The sequence below is a fragment of the Betta splendens genome, chromosome 2 (genome assembly GCF_900634795.4).
Source record: "Betta splendens chromosome 2, fBetSpl5.4, whole genome shotgun sequence".
In the NCBI taxonomy this organism is placed as follows: Eukaryota; Metazoa; Chordata; class Actinopteri; order Anabantiformes; family Osphronemidae; genus Betta; species Betta splendens.
In genome coordinates, this window is record NC_040882.2 from 15,482,197 (window position 1) to 15,505,875 (window position 23,679).

Here is a 23,679-nt window from a genome sequence, read left to right on the forward strand (position 1 = left end):
GAACAGTTTAGATTAAATACTGTAGCAACTGTGGGTTCTACTAGAGCTAACATGGCTAACTGAATGCAGCAAAGCTACGTCCTACAAACTTATTAACTACCCAAAATGACACAAACCATCACCTCAATCACATACACATGAAACTGCAACAGTTGAAACATGTTGAACACAGAAGTATGTACAAGTAGTGGGAATCTGGGAACTCCCATAATGCACTGGGTTGCTGCAATACGTTTCACCACATCTGCAGGTAGCTTCTTGACAGTTGCCTGGATACCACACATTTATAGTCCAGATAGGTTTGGTTTGATCTGACCAAATTCCTGGATCAGCACATATCCAGTATTAAAGAGAAACGCTGTCCCTGCACTTAGTCTTTTATTATTGAGTTTGCCCCTATTAATTATATAATGACTACTATTATTTCTGGTATTGTCAACATTTAACAGACAAAGCATCTTTAACCATTGTCACAATGTTTATTTATTAGGGATAACAAGGACTGGCACTGTAAACCGTCAAAAAGTCATGTTAGCCATACAGTAGGTTGAGCCATTCTAGGTTATTGGCAATTTCTGTATTTCTGTTTTTATTAAAGTTTGTTTGTCCATCCATGATTTTCCATGGGTCTACAAGATACTTGGAACTCAATCTGCTATTTAGTGGTTTCATTAGAGTCGCTGATTCTGGACATGATTACTAGAGATTTGGTGGACCTCTTCACTGAGCTCCAGCGACCTCTTTTCAAAAGGGCACAAAAACACGGAGTACGCCCATATCCATGCAAATGTTCAGTTGTATCGAAAATGATGTGACCTTGGAAATGCGGACCTACCAGCTCGCAGTCTGGCTTAAGTACTTTTCTACAATCTGATCCGTTGGCGACACTATGGTAAAACTGGAAAAATCTTAATGCATCTAAACGTTTGCGAGGTTAAAAGTATAAACCATTTTTGTGTGCAAGTACCCTTTGCAAACGAGGCCCCAGCTTCTGTTGAAGACTATGCTAAAACAAAACTCTCCATACCTGAGAGTGTCCAGTCTCCAGTGTGGATCCTCCAGTCCATCAGACAGCAGCTTCTCTCCTGAGTCTCCTGGATGATTGTAGCTCAGGTCCAGCTCTCTCAGATGGGAGGGGTTGGAGCTCAGAGATGAGGCCAGAGAAGCACAGCCTTCCTCTGTGACAAGACAACCTGACAGCCTGAACACATAACACAGAGAAGACTTGTTGTTTGTACTGTATACATCTTTATATACTATACATACACACTAAATTCCTCTGTCATTAATTCAATTCAATTTTATTTATATTCAATTTGATTTTGTTTATATTGAATTCAATTTTATTTATATAGCGCCAAATCAGAACAAGGTTATGTTAAGGCACTTTACAAAGTAAGGTTTAAGACCTCACACAACTAAACCCAACAAATCCCACATACAGTACAGCAAGCATAATGTACTCTTCATAAATATAAGAAAGCTATTGAGTTAATGAATCCTGACCTGAGAGTCTCAAGTTGACAGTGAGGACTCTTCAGTCCATCAGACAGTAGCTCCACTCCTGAATCCTGCAGGTCGTTGTTACTCAGGTCCAGTTCTCTCAGACTAGAGGACTGAGAGCTGAGAACTGAGGACAGAGCTTCACAGCTTCTCTCTGACAGGTTACAGCCACTCAGTCTGATCAGACAGTGATGTAGAGGATAATAAAACAATTGTGTTGATTTTTTTATATTACTTGTAAATATTGATATAAACAGTTTTTTTAATTACTGTACATCTTGTAAAATAAGCAACTGGTGGTCACTATTAATTAATAAATTATAAAATTGGAAATTTTAAACAGTTTGGTTTCTTTTATGAAAACAGTGTGACTGATCTAAAAAATCTCCATGTACATAAACAAAACAATAACTTCATCTGACCTGAGAGTCTCCAGTTGACAGTGAGGACTCTTCAGTCCATCAGACAGTAATTTCACTCCTGAATCCTGCAGGTCGTTGTTACTCAGGTCCAGTTCTCTCAGACTAGAGGACTGAGAGCTGAGAACTGAGGACAGAGCTTCACAGCTTCTCTCTGACAGGTTACAGCCACTCAGTCTATTGGGCCAACAAAAGTACATATCTATCTTACTTTGTTTATCTCTTATTTTAAATGTACATGAATATTACATTCAACTTTACATACAGAGCTTTGCTGGAGGCTTTGACCACAGGCATCAGCTTCAGAAGAGCCTCCTCTGAAGCACAGAAGTTCTTCAGGTAAAACTCATTCAGACTTTGTTCTGAAGACAGTAAAATGAAGACCAGCGCTGACCACTGAGCAAGAGACAGTTTATCGGTGGAGAGATTTCCTGAACTCAGGTACTGTTGGATCTGCTCCACTAGAGAACAGTCATTCAGTTCATTCAGACAGTGGAACAGGTTGATGCTTTTCTCTGTAGACGGAGATTCTGAAACTTTCTGCTGAATGTACTGAACTGTTTGTTGATTGATCTGGAATCTACTTCCCATCTGTCTCATCAGACCTTGCAAGAGAGTCTGATTGGTCTCAAGTGACAATCCTAATAGGAAGCGAAGGAACAAGTCCAGGTGTCCATTTGGACTTTGTATGGTCTTCTTCACAGCAACTTGGTAGAAGTGTGTGTCTGCAGATTTGTCTTGCCTTTTCTCAGACGTCTCGGATGTTGATTGTTCTTCTGACAGCAGGTTGAACCCAGAGTTTATGAAGGTCAGATGGACATGAAGAGCAGCCAGAAACTCCTGAACACTCAGATGGACGAAGCAGAACACCTTGTCCTGGTACAGTCCTCTCTGTTCTATAAACATCTGTGTGAACACTCCTGAGTAAACTGAGGCTGCTCTGATATCGATGCCACACTCTGTCAGGTCTGATTCATAGAAGATCAGGTTTCCTTTCTGCAGCTGCTCAAAAGCCAGTTTTCCCAGAGACTCAATCATCTTCCTGTTCTTTGGACTCCAGTGTGCATCTGTCTGGCCTCCTCCATCATACTTGATGTTCTTCACTTTGGTCTGAACCACCAGGAAGTGGATGTACATCTCAGTCAGGGTCTTGGGCAGCTCTCCTCCCTCTCTGGTTTTCAACACATCCTCCAGAAGCAGTAGACTGGGATGTGGCACATGATGTGGAGGCTTCGTGACGTCTTGATGTGGGAGATGATTGTTGTGGCCTGCTGCTCATCTGTGAACCTCTTCCTGAAGTACTCGTCCTTCAGTGGGTCAGTGAACCCTCTGACCTCTGTCACCAGGTCAACACAGCCAGGAGGGATCTGATTGGCTGCTGCAGGTCGTGTGGTGATCCAGAGGCGAGCAGAGGGAAGCAGGTTCCCCCTGATCAGGTTTGTCAGCAGCACATCCACTGAGGTGGACTCTGTGACATCAGTCAGGGTTTTAGTCTTGTTGAAGTCCAGAGGAAGTCGACACTCATCCAGACCGTCCAAGATGAAAACAACTTGGAACTGATCAAACCTGCAGGTTCCTGCTGCTTTGGTTTCAATGAAGAAGTGATGAACAAGTTCCACCAAGCTGAACTTTTGCTCTTTCAGCACATTCAGCTCTCTGAAGGTGAATGGAAATATGAAGTGTATGTCCTGGTTGGCTTTGTCTTCAGCCCAGTCCAGAGTGAACTTCTGTGTTAGGACTGTTTTCCCAATGCCAGCCACCCCCTTTGTCATCACTGTTCTATTGGCTCTGTCTCTTCCAGCTGAGCCTTTAAAGATGTCTTCAGGTCTGATGGACGTTTCTGCTCTGTATTGTTTCCTGGAGATTGTTTCAATGTGTCTGATCTCATGTTCATCGTTGACCTCTCCAGTTCCTCCCTCTGTGATGTAGATCTCTGTGTAGATCTGGTTCAGAGGGGTTGGGTTTCCTGCTTTAGAGATGCCTTCAAAGACACACTGGAACTTCTGCTTCAGCTGAGATTTTAGTTGACACTGGCATATTGTGTCAGAAAGTCCTGAAGAGCAAGTATAAATTTTAGACATGTAATTTAATGATATTATGAAATTTTTATTTTCTCCACATTTAACAAACCTTACCCTCCATCAAATCGGTAAATGTGTGATTGTGTCTGTGATGTTATATGTTGATAAATCCTCTTACTGCTCTGCAGACAGTCAGCCAGCTCCTCCTGCTTCATCCTCCTCAGGAAGTTCACTGTGATCTTCAGAAATGCGTCTCTGCTGCTCCTCCTCTGCTCTTCATCCTCACCATCCAACACCTCCTCATCCTCCCTCTGACTCTCTAAGCATTCTGGGTAATCTGGACTCAGAACCTTCTGGATTTTCTTCAGTTCCTTCTTCACAAACGTAACAATGTTTTCCTCCAGCAGCTGGAACAGAAACTATATGAATGACAGCATCCAACTGAAACCATGGAGACAAACATCACATCCATGTTGGACACACTAACAATCCACTGGTCTAAAAAGTGCAGCATGAGATTATTGTGAACACAACAGATGAACAGTAGTAGTTGTACATGTACAGACCATAAATATGGAGTCCAGGTGTGTTTGGTGCTGCTGGACAGACTGATCACTGGGAACCTCTGAGCTCTGCAGGTCCACTCTGTGGAGGAACCATGAAGAATGAGAGTCCGCACAGAGACACACACAAGGTAAAGGTCCATGAAGTGATGTTTGATGTGAGCAGTGGGTCAGAGACTCCTTGTAGTGGTGAGGGTTTACTGTCACAGACAGTTGGTTTAGTCTCAGCAACTCTGAACAACATACATTTCTGCCCTCATCACTGAAAAGTGATGGGATCAAGGAGTGCAGAGACAGATTTTGCTGGGATAATACTGGTGGTACTGGGCAGCTCCCAATGTAAACATGTTGAACTGTGCTCACACTAGGAAAATTTAACTACTACATGTACCTACTGAGACAGACAGAAATGTCTTTATTGTGTTTTTATCAGTAAAGATAACTTTAAAATATTCAGAAATACACTGTATACATTGCTAAAGTGGTAAATGACTTTTCTAGCTGCTCATTTCCAGCAACGATAAGGATTCTGATTCTGAACAATGTTTGAAGGAGAAAAATATTATTTCAAAACAAGTCATTATTTCTAATCTTTTCAATGTCTTGACTATATTTTCTATTCATTTTACACACTGTGTTTACACTGGGGTTCCTCCTTCACATTAAAACTTCAAACACAATCAACTCACCCACATAAAAAAAACAAGAAATGTAAACAATACAACTATTTATCATCACTCACTTTGACTCTTTAAAATGAGTAATATGGTCAATTGAATGGGCACTCTTTAAGGACACATAGCTGGGTTCAGGTTCAGGTCCAGGTACAGGTTCTCATATTTTTGTCTCTGATGGGACCTAAAAGAAGAACAACTTAAGTGACTCTCACACAACGTTTCCTCACAAAGGATCAGTAATAGTAAATATGCAATGATGAAATATCAACTAGTGTTTGTGACTTGAAGACAGAATCAGTCAGATGATCTCAGTCATCTCACCTTTGAGCTTTGTTATGAATCTCATAGTCCTCACACAGACTGGTTCTAGAGGCAGAGGCTCCTTGCTTTCTGTCCTCACGCTGATCCATGCTGCAACATTCACACTTTCTAGCTTTATATGGAGAAGAAACAAAAATCATTTGTCAGGACATCAACCGAAATCCTCTTTCCATCCGTAGTCCTGTAACAATATCAGCTTCTTAACCTTTACTGTTGTTTCTTGAATCTACGTTTACTGCAGCCTAATGTCTCTATCTAGTGTCTGAAAGTACAAGTAGAGCAGCTGGTGGCAGCTTCCTCTGTCTCCCACTCTCTGACTGCATCCAGCTGACAGTACTGGATTGTTAAAATGCCAGATTGAAGTTGTGCAAACAATCAGGAGCAGCTCATTGAAACAATCTATCTGTCAATAACATCTGTAGTGCTGCTGATGTGATTGACAAATAAAGTTGAAGGAGCCAACCAGGTCAATTAAACATTAATTTTTGAAAGAAGAAAGAAAGAAATGTCAAACCTATCATACAGTCTACAGTATTGCAGCTAGTACAGACCCCCAAATTACAATTATCATATATTTGGCAATACTAGATGGTGGTGAAACTGGTTTTAACCCTATGGACCCCCTAGCCTATAGATGTTCATTTCTTATCAACACAAGCAGACCAACTCATGATCACAAAAAGTTATAGAACATCTTTGTTTTATTATATATCAGTAATTTCTAGGTCATATTTTCAGAATCTGTTCAAAAAACACGTGTCTCACACTATTTCCGACATATATGAAATTGCATGGTAATTTACATAGACATTGTAAATTAGTTTTACCAGAGATATGTTTAGCCTAATGTCTGTTGATAATTTGACTCCAAATCAGCTTCAATGTTGATAAAACAACAAAAAAGACATGTGGAAAGAGGAACTACAGTAGCTCCCATAGAATAACATGTTCAGTTCCTCTTTATTTTCCAGCTGTGTCACAAAAAACGTATGAGTGACAAATAAAATTAATCAGTTTACAGAGAAATCGGAGGAAAAAACTGAGTCCAGATTTTCTGAAATATTACATTTATCTGCTTTCAGATGTTTCCTATCAGTTTAGCCACTGCCATCAACTAACTCTGCTTCTACTTTTACTCTACTGACAAACATGAAGTTTCAGTCTCAAAATCACATTCTGAGTTAGTTTAAAAAAGTGAGTGGCAAATTTATAGAAGAACAATCCAACAGTTAGTGCTAAAACCTCACCTTTAAATGGAGTAAATTCACTAACGCTCGACTCGGACTGGAAATGAAAATAAAAGGAGCAGTCTGACGAAAAAAGTCCTCTTCCTTGTACTTTGGGTTTTAGGCACGTTGTAAATTACAGTTTGTGGCATTAGCGCCCTCTTTAGTTCGGTGGACAGTTGACCATTACCAGTGAAATGTTTAATTTCAACTGTGAACAACAGAAAACATGATCTGTGGCTTCAGTTGATCTGAATGTTGAGGACAGTTTTCGGCTCCAGTCGAAAACTGAAGAATCCTGAATGATCAGAGAGCAGTTATTTGCAGCAATGAATGTGCAGTACAGAGATCACTGTTTCACTGAACCTCTTAATTTAAGACACAACATAAAAAAGGTTTTAAAGTAAATGACATCAAATGTTGAGCTCCGGTCAAAATGCAGTCACTTCCTGGACTCACTTGTTTCTTTTACCAGATGCAGGATCCCTGTCTTAGCTGTGTGTCTAACATCTGCATTGTGTTAGAACCATTAGTTCATCCACTCCAGATTCTCATCAGACCTCAACAGAACAGAACAGAACAGAACAGAACAGAACAGAATAGCTTGTATTGTCATTGCATTTAGCAAGTACAAAGAAACTGTGGGTTATATTTTCAGCAGCAATTCTCTGAAATATAATATCAAAGTGAAACAACACAAATGTATGTGTCGTCTGTGTTTGGGATGATTGTATTGAATGCTAAGATGTGTCCACATACAGCAGCCTCACATTGCTCTTTGGCTTCTCCAGGTGGCTCAGTGCTCTATAATAGCGGCCCCCAACCTTTTTATGCACCACAGACTAGTTTCATATCACACAATATTTTCACGGACTGTCTTCTACAGTGTAGCGGAAATATATAACAAAATAAAATGACACGATCAGCATGTAAACTGGTCTTGTCTTCTTAGTCCTTGAATGGGCATTCTATATCTCTTAGATGTGATGTAGTCTGACTGAGTCTGATAAACTCTGAGATGCATTATCACACTGATGACCTCCAGTTGATTTCACGACGGGACTAAGGGGTTGAGGGGACTGATTTTGTGTTTTCCGTGGGGATGTTGTGTGTGGTTGTGTGTGTTGACCTGTTAACCATGCTTTTCACTAAATCATGATAGTGACACTGTGCAATGCATAAAAGCCATGCATTGCCTTCTGTCACCATTAACCATGCCTCCTCCTTGCTATAGCCATAGTTCTCTCTCCATAGTGTCATAGTTGCCAGCGTTTCTCTCACAGTGTGTCATAGCTCCTTAGCTATGTTTTGTTATTTTCAATTTAATTGTGTCTTTTATTACTCACTTCCAGGTTGCGTTACTATTTTGTTTTAATAGGAGTGTTTTTTTGTTTCTTCAGTCAAGTTTTGATTATTTGATTGAAGGGACAGGTCTTCATATTCTATCGTGGTTCTCTCTGGGGGCGGCATGATGGTGCAGTGGGTAGCACGTCACAGCGAGAAGGGCCTTGGTTCGATTCCCAGGACGGACCGAGTGCCTTTCTGTGTGAAGTTTGTATCTTCTCCCCGTGTTCGTGTGGGGTCTCTCCAGGTTCTGGATTAGGTTGATCGGTCACTCTGAATTGCCCGTAGGTGTGAGTGTGTTTGTTGCCCTGCGATGGAATGGTGACCTGTCCAGGGTGTACCCCACTTCTCGCCCAAAGACAGCCGGGATCGGCTCCAGCCTCCACGCAAACCCGCATGGGAACAAGCAGTGGAAAATGGATCTCTCTGGCTCTGATTTGGCACCCACACACTTTCCATATACACTATGTGCCATCTTGGGTGGCCGACTATAACAGTTACGGCAACAACGTCGTCCATGAGTCAATTTGCTCTTTAAACACACTAATGGTGATGCGAGACAGTCTCTGATGTGTTGAGGCTATTCGCTAAAAACACTTAAACCGATGACAGTTGTGAAGGCATCGGGTCTTCTCTCATTTAGGCGTGGTGGCAGCCCTAAATTCTTTGAATCAGTCTTAATGCGACACAAAGAACAGCATATGATGCATCTTTCGGACTAAAGCTGATTGTTCTGGCGGTCGAAGAAGGAAATCACATGTGCACACATTTATATATTTATTTATTTATATATTCAAATTCACAGCATATGAGAACTTTTCACTTGACAACGGCTTTATCAACACCTTTTATATTTTTCTCCTGCTGCTACCTGCTCTCATCTGTTTTCCACGTGAAACAACTTCCAGACTGTAGTCCAGAGGTGGCTGATGGGAGTAGTAGTCTAGATATACAGTACTGGTATTAATGAGGTTTCGGATGACAACTGGAAGTAGAGTTGATGAATCTGGATGTTGTTCCTCTACGGTGAAACACCACCACAGTTATCTATACACTTAGCTTCTTTAGTCTTCAATTCAGTTATGTACTTTGTCCAGGAAGTGAAACATTGTTATCCCCTAACAAGTGACCTTTGTGTTTTATATGGAGATACATGCTCATACTGGACATGATTTGTTGTTTCAATAAACACATATGGCATTAAACTGATACTAATACTTTCTGAGCTAAATGAAAGGGAACTAATTTAGATTACACTGACTCACTACAACAAAGACTCAAAATTAGCACAGACATGAAACGATTATAGATGAAGACATATTGTCTTCAATGTAGTGAATTTTCATATTTTTTTTAACTATCTCTGTTGTATTTCATTGTTTTACACTGAATGTATTTATGGTGTCTAGTGTCTGATGAAGGTATTAATTCTTGTACATGTTGTGTACATGAGTCTTTGCCATTGTCAGTCAGTCTGGCCTCACCTTACTGAATAGCAGGTCTGTGACAATTCAGCCCTCCAATTATTGGAGGGGCTGTTGTGTAGTGTTTATGGTATCATGTCGTTTCTGTTATCTTTCCTGTCTGTGCCTGGTCTGATTATGCTGATCACCTACACCATACTCTCTATTGAAGGGCTTCCCAGTCTCTTTGCCTTTGTTGGTCTGTTGATGATGTGGTATACTGTATGCCTGCTGCTTCCAATCTCTGTGTGAGTTTGCGTCCTGGTTGCATCAAAGGTTTTTCTGTACTTTTTATTATGAATCTTGTATTGTCTTTTTCACCTGTGTGTGCCTTGCAGTCCTGCAGTGTTTGCAGGTACATTCGTACGTACTCTATGATTTCACGTCTTTGGCAGGGATTCAGAGTTTGTGTAACTTCAGTTTGTGTATTCAGCCTTTATCTTTTTGTGTTAGCGTCATCATCCTGCTACAGTATGCAGTGATTACTGTTTTTGTCGTTTGTGTTCCTTATTAAATTTAATTATTCATAAACATGTGATATGAGTCCTTGCATGTGGGTTCTCACCCTTCTGTCCTTTGGTCTGGCCTCTACTCCTTTATAAGCACGCCTTGAGTTTGAAGTTCTCCATAGAGTTTGTTGTCTGGCCTCAGCTTCAAGTTGAGCAGGCCTTAGTTAGTGGGGTTAATATTTCCCAGTTGAAGATTTGGTTGGCCCTAGATGTCGACATTGGTCTTGTTTGTGGGTGAGCAGTGTAGCAGTTTGTAACAAGGCCTAGTAAAGTAGTTGTGTCTTTTGGGTATTCTGTCAGTCTGGCCACTGATCTAGATTGATCTGGCCGAGGAATGTATTAAATATCACCCAGAAAAGGAATTTGTCCAGTCTGTGTGTAGCATTTAGCTATTTTTAACAGTGGGACAGTGGACAGAGGCCCCTGAGCAGATGTTTGAGATCAATTTAGTAGCCTTTTTGTCCAAAATTCTACACAGAGACACTGAGGAACCAGGCCAGACTCCAAACCCAGCATAAAGTGGTTCAGTGAATGTTTTGTAGAAGGTGTGAAGGTGAATCAGTTTGTCAGAGGAGACACTGTAAAAGGACAGACAACCAGCAGGACAGTCCACATACATTGATACTCTGTTAGACACAGAGAAGGAGATGGACGTGTCTTTGTTATTGTAACGGACAGAAGAACCTCCATCATCAGAGCAGAATAGACTCCAGGACTGTTTGTTCCATCCAAATAAACAGTCTTTACTGTCTCCTCTTCTTTTGATTCCTCTGTAACTTACTGATATATCAACCTGTCCTCTCCACTCAACTTCCCAGTAACAGCGACCAGTCAGACCATTACTACACAGCAGCTGAGGATTCCAGTCAAATCTGTCTGGATGATCAGGATATGGCTGATCCTTAATCACACGTGTCACCTTCCTGTTGTTGTCAGACAGTTGTAGTTTTCTGTTCACGGTGTTTGTGTCAATTGTGAGTTGACAGAAATCTGATGGAGAGAACAAGACACAATCCAGCTGCAGTTATTGATCTATCATCAGTTTGATGATGACTCATGACAGTTTGAAGATGGTTGAATGTTGCTGATATCATTAAAAACACACTTACACTTCCTCAGACCTGGTCTCAACCATTGGACTCCACTAGGCTCCATCCTGAAAGAATGAGGGGGTCAGAAACATGCAGACATGGACATTACATGGCTCTAATACACAGTTTCAGTTGTTAACCAAAAGTTGTGGAATTAGTTGCCATTACACAATGCGCAGGTCACTCACTTGCTGTTTTTAAATCTTTTCTTAAAACTTTCATTTTCCTTGGCATGTTAATCTAGTCTGAGGTGCTGGCTTTTACTGTTTTTTTTTTTATTTTACCTTTGTTTTCAATTTGTTTTTTCTGTATCTGCTTTACATATTGTATATCTATACTAATCCTTTTGGGTGTTTTGTTTTTGTGCAGCACTACAGAACTACAGGGTGATCTAAGGTGCTTTATAAATAAAGTAAAGATTGGAATGAATAGGTTTTAAAATGTAAACTAAATGTTTTCACCTCCTCACTGATGCTGTTCATCACTTTGTGTTAATTCTATACATAGCATGTTTAATTGCAGTTGCTGGTACTGGCACCAGACATTTAGCGGAGCTCCTCAGTGAGTGAACTGCTCATGTTTATGCTAAAACAAATCTCTCCATACCTGAGAGTGTCCAGTCTCCAGTGTGGATCCTCCAGTCCAGCAAACAGCAGCTTTTCTCCTGATTCTCCTGGATGGTTGTAGCTTAGGTCCAGCTCTCTCAGATGGGAGGGGTTAAAGCTCAGAGCTGAGGCCAGAGAAACACAGCCTTCCTCTGTGACCAGACAACCTGACAGCCTGCACACACAACCACACACAGACTTGGTGGAGGTGCATTTGTATGTAGCACAATTACGTCATACATTCATCATTAAATCACAAATTAAAGGAGATTTTGACAAACCTAGAATAAAAAAAATTATGAAAGACAATGCAGGTTAAGTTTAGACCAGGGGTGGTCAACCCTGGTCCTCGAGAGCCAATGTGCTGCTGGTTTTCCAACTCTCCCTGCCCCAGCTAATACTGATCACCTTGACCATGTATGTTCAGTCTATCAGCAGCTAACTGACACTTGATCACGGTGGTGTGTTCGTTTGCCAAAACAATGTCGGACTCTGTAGTTTTCCTTGGACCCCTCCCTAATGTGACCAGCGATGACATGTATAGCCGGCTGTCATCGCTCCACCGCTGGTTGTCTAGATCCTGTCCTGCAAGCGATGTGGGCTTTGTGGCTAATTGGAGCACTTTTGGGGGAAAACCTGGGCTGATTAGAAGAGACGGCGTCCATCCACGGAGCCTCTCTGCTCTTTAGTACCATGGCCATGTTGCTTAGTCTCCCCACTCTGTGACAACTCAGAGTGGAGCCCAGGACGCAGAGTCGCAGTCCTACACGCCTCTCTGCAAGTTCTCTACAGACGCGACCCACTCTTAGTCTTAGTTATCGCATAGAGACTGTGTCTGCTCCCCGACCACCTAAACTATACAAGTCAAACACAAAACAAAGAGGAGTGACTTATCAGAATGGAATAAACATCAAAACAGTTACTCTTACAGAACGAAGTAACGGTAAGTTAATAAAGTGTGGTTTATTAAATATCAGATCTCTCTCATCTAAATCCTTAGTAATAAATGACTTGATAAGTTACCATGACATAGATCTGTTCTGTCTCACTGAAACCTGCCTGCAGCAGGATGAATATGTTACTTTAAATGAGTCGACTCCAATGAGTCACATCAACTATCATGTTCCAAGAAGTACAGGTAGAGGTTGAGGAGTAGCAGCAATTTATAAATCAGATTTATTAATTACTCCTAAACCTAAACATAGTTAGCCTCACTCTGAGCCCTTCTCACCCAGACTCTAAAACCCAGAGGCCAGTTGTGTTTTGTATTGTTTACCGTCGTCCTGCTCCATATTCAAGCACTTTAACATTCATACAGTATAGATGTTGACAGTAACTGTCTGAGCACTGCTTTTAACTCATTAATAGACACTATTGGTTTTACTCAGCATGTAAATGAACCCACTTATGTTTTTAACCATACCCTCGATCTTGTCCTGACATATGGGGTTGAGAAATTTAAAATGTAATAGTTCTTTCTCAAAACCCTTTGTTATCGGACCATTTCTTATTAACTTTTGAACTTACCATAATTGACCTTACAATAGCTGGAAAGAAATCTTACTATAGCAGATGTTTATCTGACAACACTGTTGCCAGATTCAAGCAGATGATTCCATCATCTTTTGCCTCATTTCAGTCAGGATAGCACAGAAACAGCTCTGGTTAGAGTCACTAATGATCTTCTCTTAGCTTAAGACAATGGTATAGTTTCTGTTCTTGTCCTGTTAGATCGTAGTGCTGCATTTATTACAACTGATCATAACATTGCATTACAGAGACTAGAAACGGAATTAAAGGAACAACACTGAATGGTTTAAATCTGTTTGTTGAACAGATTTCAGTTTGTTCATGTTAATGACAAATCCTCCATATGCACAAGGATTAGCTATGAAGTATCACAGGGTTCTGTGCTTGGTCCAATACTGTTTAGTATATACCTGTAGATGAGATTATTGGGAAGCATTTTTTAGATTTTCATTGTTTTGCAGATGATACTCAGCTATATATGTCTTTGGAACCAAATGAATCAGATCAACTAGTCAAAATTCAAAATTGTTTAAAAGACATCAAATCCTGGATGTCCCCAAACTTCCTTCAACTAAATTCAGATAAAACTGAAATTCTTATTGTTGGGCCTAAAAATCAGAGAGACACTATTGAGTCAGATAGTCATTAAAAAGCCTCCAGCTAATTCAAATGCTGTAGCCAGAGTTCTGATGAAACTTAGAAAGAGAGATCACACTTTTCCTACATTAGCTTCTCTGCACTGGCTGCCTGTAAAATGTAGAATAGAATTTAAATTATCCCACTCACCTACAAAGCACTTAATAATAAAGCTCCTTCTTATCTTAAAGATATCATAGTTCCTTATGCTCCCAGCAGAACACTTCTTTCTTAGAGCGCTGGGCTATTTGTGGTTCCTAGTGTCTTTAAATGTAGAATGTGTCATAATTTGAGTCTGTTTAGTTATTTCCGGGTTTTATTTTGTGGGCATTTCCGGTCTTCTGCTCATCCAGGTTTCATGCCACGTTGACTATATGTCATGTGTTCCGCCATCTGTTCATCATGTAATCAGTCTGTGTATTTAGAGACCAGTGTTCACCTTAGTCCTCTGTCAGATCGTCGTGTTTATCGCCACCTTCCAGTGAAGGCCTTGATTGTCCTGTAAGTTACAGAGCTTTTATGGAATGTCCTTGCCTGTACCTAAGCCTGACTGATCTGTTGCCGACCTCTGATTCTGTAAGACCCTGCCGAGTATGCCATTAAAACACTGATTGTCATCCATCTGTCTGTCACCGAGCCGTGCATGTGGGTCTGTCACATCCAAGTACTTGACAGAATGGGAGGCAGAGCTTTTAGCTACCAAGCTCCTCTGCTGTGGAACCAGCTCCCTGTTCAGGTTCGAGAAGCTGACATACTCTCCACCTTTAAGATCAGGCTTAAAACCTTCCCTTTTGAAAAAGCTTATAGTTAGAGATGGTTCAGGTTCACTGGAAATGATTGTTAGTCACAGGAGCCATCTCTTAGTTAAGATGCAATAGACATATATTGCTGGGGGACTTAATTTATACATTGAGCTTCTCTGTTTCCTTGTATCTCTTCTATCCAATACCCTGTCATCATTGTTCCATTCAACTAACCTTGTCTCTTTCTCTCCAGTAGTTGTGCTCCCCCCTCTCTGGTCCAACCATCCTGCCTGTGCTCTATTGTTGCTTGTTGCTGTGCTTTTCTCTCTCTCTATCGCCTCACCCCCAACTCAAGTTGTCTAAAAGCAATTTTATTTAAAAAATGCATGTGTAGAAAAGGTTACAGAGTAACCTGAAGTAGTTTAACAATTTATCATATTTACACGCTTCAGACATTAGGCCAATACATGGAGATAATTTGGTGTATATAGTTATACTTCATAGACATGGACACCAAGCTAACAAGTGGTTAGCTTGGATAAAATTGTGCCTATTTTTCCAAAAGCTGCAAAAAATGCCGTTAAGGTATTTAATCCTGACCTGAGAGTCTCCAGTTGACAGTGAGGACTCTTCAGTCCATCAGACAGTAACTTCACTCCTGAATCCTGCAGGTCGTTGTTACTCAGGTCCAGTTCTCTCAGACTAGATGACTGAGAGCTGAGAACTGAGGACAGAGCTTCACAGCTTCTCTCTGACAGGTTACAGCCACTCAGACTGATGAGCAGAAAATTATTATTTACTATTGCATTTTTTACTTCTACTTAAAAGATATAAAATAATAAATATTTCATTCAACATACAGTACAGTAAGCACCTTTACATATCCATATACCTACAGAGCTTTGTTGGAGACTTTAACCACAGGCAGCAGTCTCAGAAGAGCCTCCTCTGATGAAGAGAATTTATTCAGATCAAATACGTCAAAGTCTTTGTCTGATGACAATAAGAAGAAGACCAGCGCTGACCACTGAGCAGGAGACAGTTTAGATGTAGAAATACTTCCTGATCTTAGGTGCTGTTGGATCTCCTCCACTAGAGAACAATCATTCAGTTCATTCAGACAGTGGAACAGGTTGATGCTTTGCTCTGAAGAAGAAGACTCTGAGATCTTCTCCTTGATGTACAGAACAGTTGCCTGATTGACATTTAATCTATTTCCTGTCTGTGTCATTAAACCTTGTAGGAAAATCTGGTTGCTTTGCAGTGAAAGACCCAGGAGGAAACGAAGGGACAGGTCCAGGCATCCATTTAGACTCTGTAAGGCCTCGTCCACAGCATCATGGTAGAACTGTGTTGGGTCAGGTTTCTTTCTACAACAGCTCAACAGTTTAGAACATAGACAATTTGAATATTGTTGTGAAAACAGATTGACTCCAGACTTGATAAAGGCCAGATGACAATGAAGAGCAGCCAGAAATTCCTGAACACTCAGATGGACGAAGCAGAACACCTTGTCCTGGTACAGTCCTCTCTCCTCTTTAAAGATCTGTGTGAGCACTCCTGAGTAAACTGAGGCTGCTCTGATATCGATGCCACACTCTGTCAGGTCTGACTCATAGAAGATCAGGTTTCCTTTCTGCAGCTGTTTAAAAGCCAGTTTTCCCAGTGACTCAATCATCTCCCTGTTCTCTGGACTCCAGAGTGGATCTGTCTCAGCTCCTCCCTCATACTTGATGTTCTTCACTTTGGTCTGAACCACCAGGAAGTGGATGTACATCTCAGTCAGGGTCTTGGGCAGCTCTCCTCCCTCTCTGGTTTTCAACACATCCTCCAGAACCGTAGCAGTGATCCAGCAGAAGACTGGGATGTGGCACATGATGTGGAGGCTTCGTGACGTCTTGATGTGGGAGATGATTGTTGTGGCCTGCTGCTCATCTGTGAACCTCTTCCTGAAGTACTCGTCCTTCTGTGGGTCAGTGAACCCTCTGACCTCTGTCACCAGGTCAACACACCGAGGAGGGATCTGATTGGCTGCTGCAGGTCGTGTGGTGATCCAGAGGTGAGCAGAGGGAAGCAGGTTCCCCCTGATCAGGTTTGTCAGCAGCACATCCACTGAGGTGGACTCTGTGACATCAGTTAGGGTTTTTGTCTTGTTGAAGTCCAGAGGAAGTCGACACTCATCTAGACCGTCCAAGATGAAAACAACCTGGAACTGGTCAAGCCTGTAGATTCCTGCTGCTTTGGTTTTAGTGAAGAAGTGATGAACAAGTTCCACTAAGCTGAACTTTTGCTCCTTCAGCACATTCAGCTCTCTGAAGGTGAATGGAAATGTGAAGTGTATGTCCTGGTTGGCTTTGCCTTCAGCCCAGTCCAGAGTGAACTTCTGTGTTAGGACTGTTTTCCCAATGCCAGCCACTCCCTTTGTCATCACTGTTCTGATGGCTCTGTCTCTTCCAGCTGAGCCTTTAAAGATGTCTTCAGGTCTGATGGATGTTTCTGCTTTGCATTGTTTCCTGGAGGCTGTTTCAATGTGTCTGATCTCATGTTCATCGTTGACCTCTCCAGTTCCTCCCTCTGTGATGTAGAGCTCTGTGTAGAACTGGTTCAGAGGGGTTGGGTTTCCAGCTTTAGCAATGCCTGCAAAAACAAACTGGAACTTCTGCTTCAGCTGAGATTTAAGTTGATGCCAACAAACCGGAACTGAAGACTCTAAATAAACAAACCAAAAAAACATTATTGTTTATTTAAATAATGTTAGTGTAATTATATTCCCAATTTGCCAACTTAATCTCCACCACATTAGAAAATGTGTGATTGTGTCTGTGATGGTAAATGTTATAAATCCTCTTACTGCTCTGCAGACAGTCAGCCAGCTCCTCCTGCTTCATCCTCCTCAGGAAGTTCAGTGTGATCTTCAGAAATGCATCTCTGCTGCTCCTCCTGTGCTCCTCATCCTCACCATCTAACTTCTCCTCATCCTCCCTCTGACTCTCTAAGCATTCTGGGTAATCTGGACGCAGAAGCTTCTGGATCTCCTTTAACTCCTTCTTCACAAAAGTGACAATGTTTTCCTCCAGCAGCTGGAACAGAAACTATATGAATAACAGCATCCAACCAAAACCATGGAACCAAACATCAGATCCATGTTGGACACACTGACAATCCACTGGTCTAAAAAGTGCAGCATGAGATTATTGTGAACACAACAGATGAACAGTAATAGTTGTACATGTACAGACCATAAATATGGAGTCCAGGTGTGTTTGGTGCTGCTGGACAGGCTGGTCACTGGGAACCTCTGAGCTCTGCAGGTCCACTCTGTGGAGGAACCATTAAGAATACACAGACATACACAGGGTAAAGGTCCATGAAGTGTGATGGGTAGATGAACTTACAAGACTGTACAAGACTCTTGTACTTTTAACTGAATCTGCTTCAATTTTACTGCTAAGTAATATTTTTATACACATATGATGTAAAATTTAATTGAAAATTACTATTATACTATTATATCGATTTAAACACTTCACATTTACTGTACTTGCACAAAAAGTTAGTAGTTTAATTAGTAATTTTGTTTTCCAAGGAATTAAATGCTTAAAGCAAAGTGTATTTTGTTTTATGCTATTTACTGTACATTAGAACATTATTTTACAGTATAAATATTGCTGTTATTAAATACAGCATCTTATTATTGTAATAACTGCAGGATTGTGATCATTACTTTATTTCAAAAACTACAGTAGTATGAATATTACTGCAGTAATAATTACAACAAAATACAGTGTAATGTAGTACAGCAAGTTAGTACACGTCAATCTTGTTACACCATACTGATTCAGTAGATTTACTGGAAAAACACTGAATAGAGCTTCTCCTTCACGTTCAACCAGAATCAACTTACTCACATCTCAAAGACCACAAAATGTAAATGACATAACTATTTATCATCATATAATAATATTATATCACATTGTTTAACCTGGTTCAAATTGGCAAATTGACACTACTCACTTAGACTGTAATACAGGTTGGCCTTTAAAAGCAATAGGCTGGCTCTTTGACTCATTGCTCTTCAAGGACACAAAGCTGAAATCACATTCAGGTGACATTTTAGGTGACTCTGTTCAGCCAAAGTTTTCTTCACAAATGACCAATAATAGTAAATATGTGCTAATAAAATATTAAATATATAGTGTCTGTGAGGTGAAGATAACATCATTAGATGGTTTTATTCATCTCACCACTGAGCTTTGTTCTGGTTCTCATGGTCCCAACACAGACAGGTTTCAGAGGGAGGGGCTTCCTCGTTTCTGTCCTCACACTGATTCATGCTGCTGAATTCGCACTTTCTGTTGTGGAGAAGAAACACAAATCATTCATTTCACATCAACTGAAGTCCTCTTTTCATCCGTAGTCTTCTCTAGTTTATTTCAGTCTCAGCTGAATGCAGCTAGACAGTGGGAGGCAGAGGAAGTTGTTGCTGCTGCTGCTGCTGCTGCTGCTGCTGCTGCTGCTGCTGCTGCTGCTGCTTCTTCTTCTTCTTCTTCTTCTTCTTCTTCTTCTTCTTCTTCTTCTTCTTCTTCTTCTTCTTCGTCTTCTTCTTCTTCTTCTTCTTCTTCTTCTTCTTCTTCTTCTTCTTCTTCTTCTTCTTCTTCTTCTTCTTATTATTATTATTATTATTATTATTATTATTATTATTATTATTATTATTATTCACATCCAAAATTGTTGCACTGCTGTCATCTACAGGAAATCTCAAATCCAGACCCGATGCTCTCAGAAATATAAAAACATGCCGCCTATCATCGCCTCTGCTGGTCAGCATGTCACTCCGCTCCTTTACCTCTATTCCTCTCTTATTGAAATCCATCATTATTACTTCTCTTTCACAGCTGTACTTCTACATCTCATCATCATATGTTCTACCGTTACCAACTCCTGACCCTCCATACGCAGCCCCTCGTCATGTTTCCCCAGTATATAAAGAGTACTATTTAGGTTTCTGTGTCCTATTTTTAGCCTGGTAAAAAACACTTCTTCTTGTCTATTCCTGCTCCACCCTCTGTCCTCTCCCACTTTCTTCTGCAACCTACAGTACAGTACACAAATGTCTGCCCTTTGTCTCCTGGTCCCAGCAGTACTGCCATTTTTCATTTACCTTCATCTACACCACACTCTTCCCCTCAGACTTTGACAATACAACAGTGATGTCAGTTTGATCAGGCTTAAGACCCTCCTTTGCTAATTTATCAGCTTTTTTATTCCCCAAAACTACTTGAGCAGGTGTCCACACAAACCTGACTACTACATTCTGTTCAACTACTACTTCGGAATATAACAACAGTATATTCACCAGTAATTACTGTCTATATTTAGATGTTCCAGCCCTGATGCTGTGCAGAACAGAAGCAGAATCGCTACATATTAAAACTTTACCCGGCCTATAATGTTTTACCCACTCCACACTGAATACATGTCTAAGTCATTTGATATTTTTTTAATCATGTCTGTGTTATGACTTGGCACAGTAACTGCAGCACAGGTTCTATCATTTCTGGGCTCCTATGAGCCATCTGTATACACATGAATGAACCCAGGGTATTGCTTTTTCATATACAATACGTACAAATAAAACTCCTTACCTAAATCTCCACAGTTCTTTTCATTTTTAATCCTCAAGATCCCTTGATCCACAAAAGGACTGATCCACAAAAGGACCATATGGGGTCTTTGGCCAAAATACACCCATCTAGGTGATTCTACTCCCCCCTGACCAAAACTCTCCTTATTCATGCCCCAGCTTGACCAGCACTCCTCCAAAATCTCTTTTGTAGGACTGTCACCCATAAACCATTACAAACCTAACCAGTAGTTAACTAAAATCTGTTTTCTACGCCCCCCCGGCTTGCGACCCCTGGCAAAGAACAACACAGACCTGGCACAGTTTTTAATGCCTAAAGAATGATTGCAAAAGGAAGATCTGTGTGAAGACGTGGCAAACAGGTGATAAGGTGAGTTCCTAGTTTTGTAAAACAGGTCAAAGCGATCAATAAAACCCGCAATCTAACTGCTCAGTTGCACAGTTTAATTCATTATAACTTGTTATTGTACCAGAAGGTTCTAAAATCGATTCCAGGGTCATCAGGTGCCTTTTTGTCCAGAGTTTGGTGTTTTCCCTGTGTCTGTTTGGTGTTTCTTCAGGTACTCAGGGTTATTGTGTATGAGTGTGAAAAAGAGTGGTTGTCTGTGTCTACATGTTGCCACATACCATGTGCAGCAAAACATTGTTTTGAAGACAAATTAGACCAGGTCTCTCAAATGCAAATTACAAAATTACGCAAAATGCAAACTGATCCAATTGTCTAAATCTTTCCAAACATAAACAGGCTGAATTTAAACGCTGTCTGTCACTAGAAGAAGTGAAGCGTTTAACTATGAACACCCCACACAGTTTATTCTCTAAATGTCTAATTATCAAAACCTTTAAACTCTCATTTTATTGTGTGTACGAATGTGTGTGTGTGTCTCCTTCTCTTCTAACTCACAGCTACTTGTGGATCAGACCCACTGACTACATTCACCATCACCCCTTCGATTTCCAGCTTTAGGCTCATCACCCTGTCTAAACTCTTTTTAACTCTAAAACATTGTTCACAAACTTTTCCTTCAGGATCACTCCTACCCCGTTTCTCTTCCTATCTACACCATGGTAGAACAGTTTGTATCCTCCTCCAGTACTTTACTCCCCTTTCACCTCATCTCCTGCACACACAGTACATCCACCTTCCTTCTCCCCATCATGTCTGCCATCACCACCATCACCGTTTCTGCCTGGTTTATCTTGTCGTCTTTGGATCATTCCTGCCGGTACCATAAGCCTGTGTTTATTTGTGTTTTGACCGTGTTCCTGTCCGACCATCCGCCCGCCTGCCGTCTGTGTACTTTCGCCTGTCTGACCACCCTCCGTACCTGACCTATGAATACGTTAAACTGCCTCTATCTCAGCCCGTGAGTCTCCGGAGCTGTGCGTGTGGGTCTGAGACTCTTCGCAGTCGTTGTTGCTGTTCACACACACACACACACATGAAAGGAAAACCTGTACTGTAGAATTTGACTGATGAACAGAAATAATTTTTCAGTCAAATATCATCTCACAAGCTTAGAAACAACAACTGATTCAAACGTGTGATGATTTGAACGGTGTCCAACTAGAAAGCCAATATCATACATTTGTCTCGAAGATTACGACATGCAAGTCAAAGTACACACTGGCGTTTTGTTACACTGAAACTGCGAATGTCTCAATAAATCAGTTATGGTTCCTCTTTTTCTGCAGCTACAAACAACATGTTTTGCTAACACAAAAGCAGATTCCTCCTCAAACCAGTAAAAAGCACTTACTCCCCCCCATGAACTTCCTTCCTCTCCAGTTTCTTGTGTGTCTATGAAACTATGCAGTGAGGCTGGTTGAACTGAGTCTCAGTGTTGTGCAGATGAAACTTTTATAGCTGCCAGACACATCCTGACTCTCATTTAACATCTATCTCTTAGTGTGTTATGTGTTGTGTGTGTGTCCTTTCCACTTTTATTTTGTTAAGTTCCTGTTTGTTTCCAGCCAGTTCCTCATTCTGTTGTATTTTACTTGCGGTCATGTATCATTTTAGCTGTTAAGCATTAGCAATCACCCCGGTACTTAAGCAGATTGTCTGAGCTCCATGCCAGCGTTCTAGTCCATTAAGTTTTCCCGTACCTTGTTTCTGTGTTGACCCTGCCTTGCCTGTTCCCTCTTTCTTGTCTCCAGATTCTGCCTAGTCGAGTTTTTGACCACCGTTTGCCTGAACCATCTCTGCCTGCCTGTGTACAGACCTTAGTTTGTCCGATTTGCCTGAGAGTGTTAAATCCCACTAACCAACGTCTGTCTCTGTGCTGTGCTTTTGGGTCCAGAGCGTTGTGTCGAACACAAACCACAACTGGAGTTTTGGGACCCCAGATATTTGACCTAAAATGGGATGTTTAGACCTGAGAGAGTAGCTGTAACCAACATCCGTCATCATCATCAGATCTATTATTTTAACAACGAACACCAATTGGGATTCTTAATGACGCACTTAACTGGTTTTCAGCTGCCATAGAGGCTGACCCTGACTCAGTACAGACAATACTGACTATAATTATATCATACTTGGCCTGATCCACAGTCAGAGGCTATCATTATTTGCAGTTCACCATATGTGGAACGTCAGATATACGTTCCACGGGACAAAGGACAAAGCCACACATCAACAGACAGATGTTCAGAAAATTTAGGAGCGTTAAAGGAGTTTGTAGTTAAAGAGAATGAGGGAATATTTTCTAAAGCATACGTTTAGACGTAAATATAAGTTAACCTGTTTATTGTGAATTTGCGGCTGTAATGACTTATCAGACTTTTTTATTAACAAAGTAAATGTCTGACATCCAACCTGCAACTAAGCATTGGAGACTTACAGCAGTGATGCTGACAGCAGACACACTGGGACCTGGCTCTCCTCACAGATTAAAAAGTCCAGTCATTGGAGCTGAAGGTGCCAAAGCTGGATCACTGCTGCTGGAAACACTGACGCCGGCGACTTTAGACTGAGCTTCAAGCTGTGTTTGCGTCACTTTAGTCCAACCTGAATGTTCACCTCAATAACGCAAACATCATGTGGATTGTTGGCTTGTAACTGTGGGGGATGAACTGATTGGAATGTGGACCTTACTGAACTGGTTTTATGACTAATAAGCCAAGTACCATGACAGGGGAACCACAGCTACTGTAAATGTATTCAAACTCAAAAAAACATGAGGAAAACATACCCACTTAGAAACTAGAGCCACTGAAACCACCTGTGTGAGTCTGTGTGTGCGATGAGCTGCAGATAGAGTCCTGTGATTGAGCTGTTTGGTATGATTGCTCAAGTTCAATAGTGCATTCCTGTTAAATAGCGCATCTTTGACGTATTTTCCCGTAAGCTACTGTAGCTTCTGCAGCAATAAGAAGAAA

The 23,679-nt window shown here is 41.0% G+C and overlaps 1 protein-coding gene across 1 annotated transcript; it reads right to left on the reverse strand.

Moving 5' to 3' along the window:
* Window positions 1-8,838: 8,838 nt before the first annotated feature.
* LOC114849106 (protein NLRC3-like) lies at window positions 8,839-23,270 on the reverse strand. The gene is made up of 10 exons (XM_055505649.1): window positions 23,117-23,270; window positions 18,896-19,003; window positions 18,666-18,740; window positions 17,891-17,969; window positions 17,503-17,731; window positions 15,548-17,360; window positions 15,252-15,425; window positions 11,744-11,917; window positions 11,156-11,202; window positions 8,839-11,036 (listed from the first exon to the last, which is right to left on the reverse strand). Exons 1-10 carry the CDS (start codon window positions 23,128-23,130, stop codon window positions 10,432-10,434), a joined length of 3,318 nt encoding a protein of 1,105 aa, XP_055361624.1. The 5' UTR covers window positions 23,131-23,270; the 3' UTR covers window positions 8,839-10,431.
* Between the last annotated feature and the right edge of the window lie 409 nt (window positions 23,271-23,679).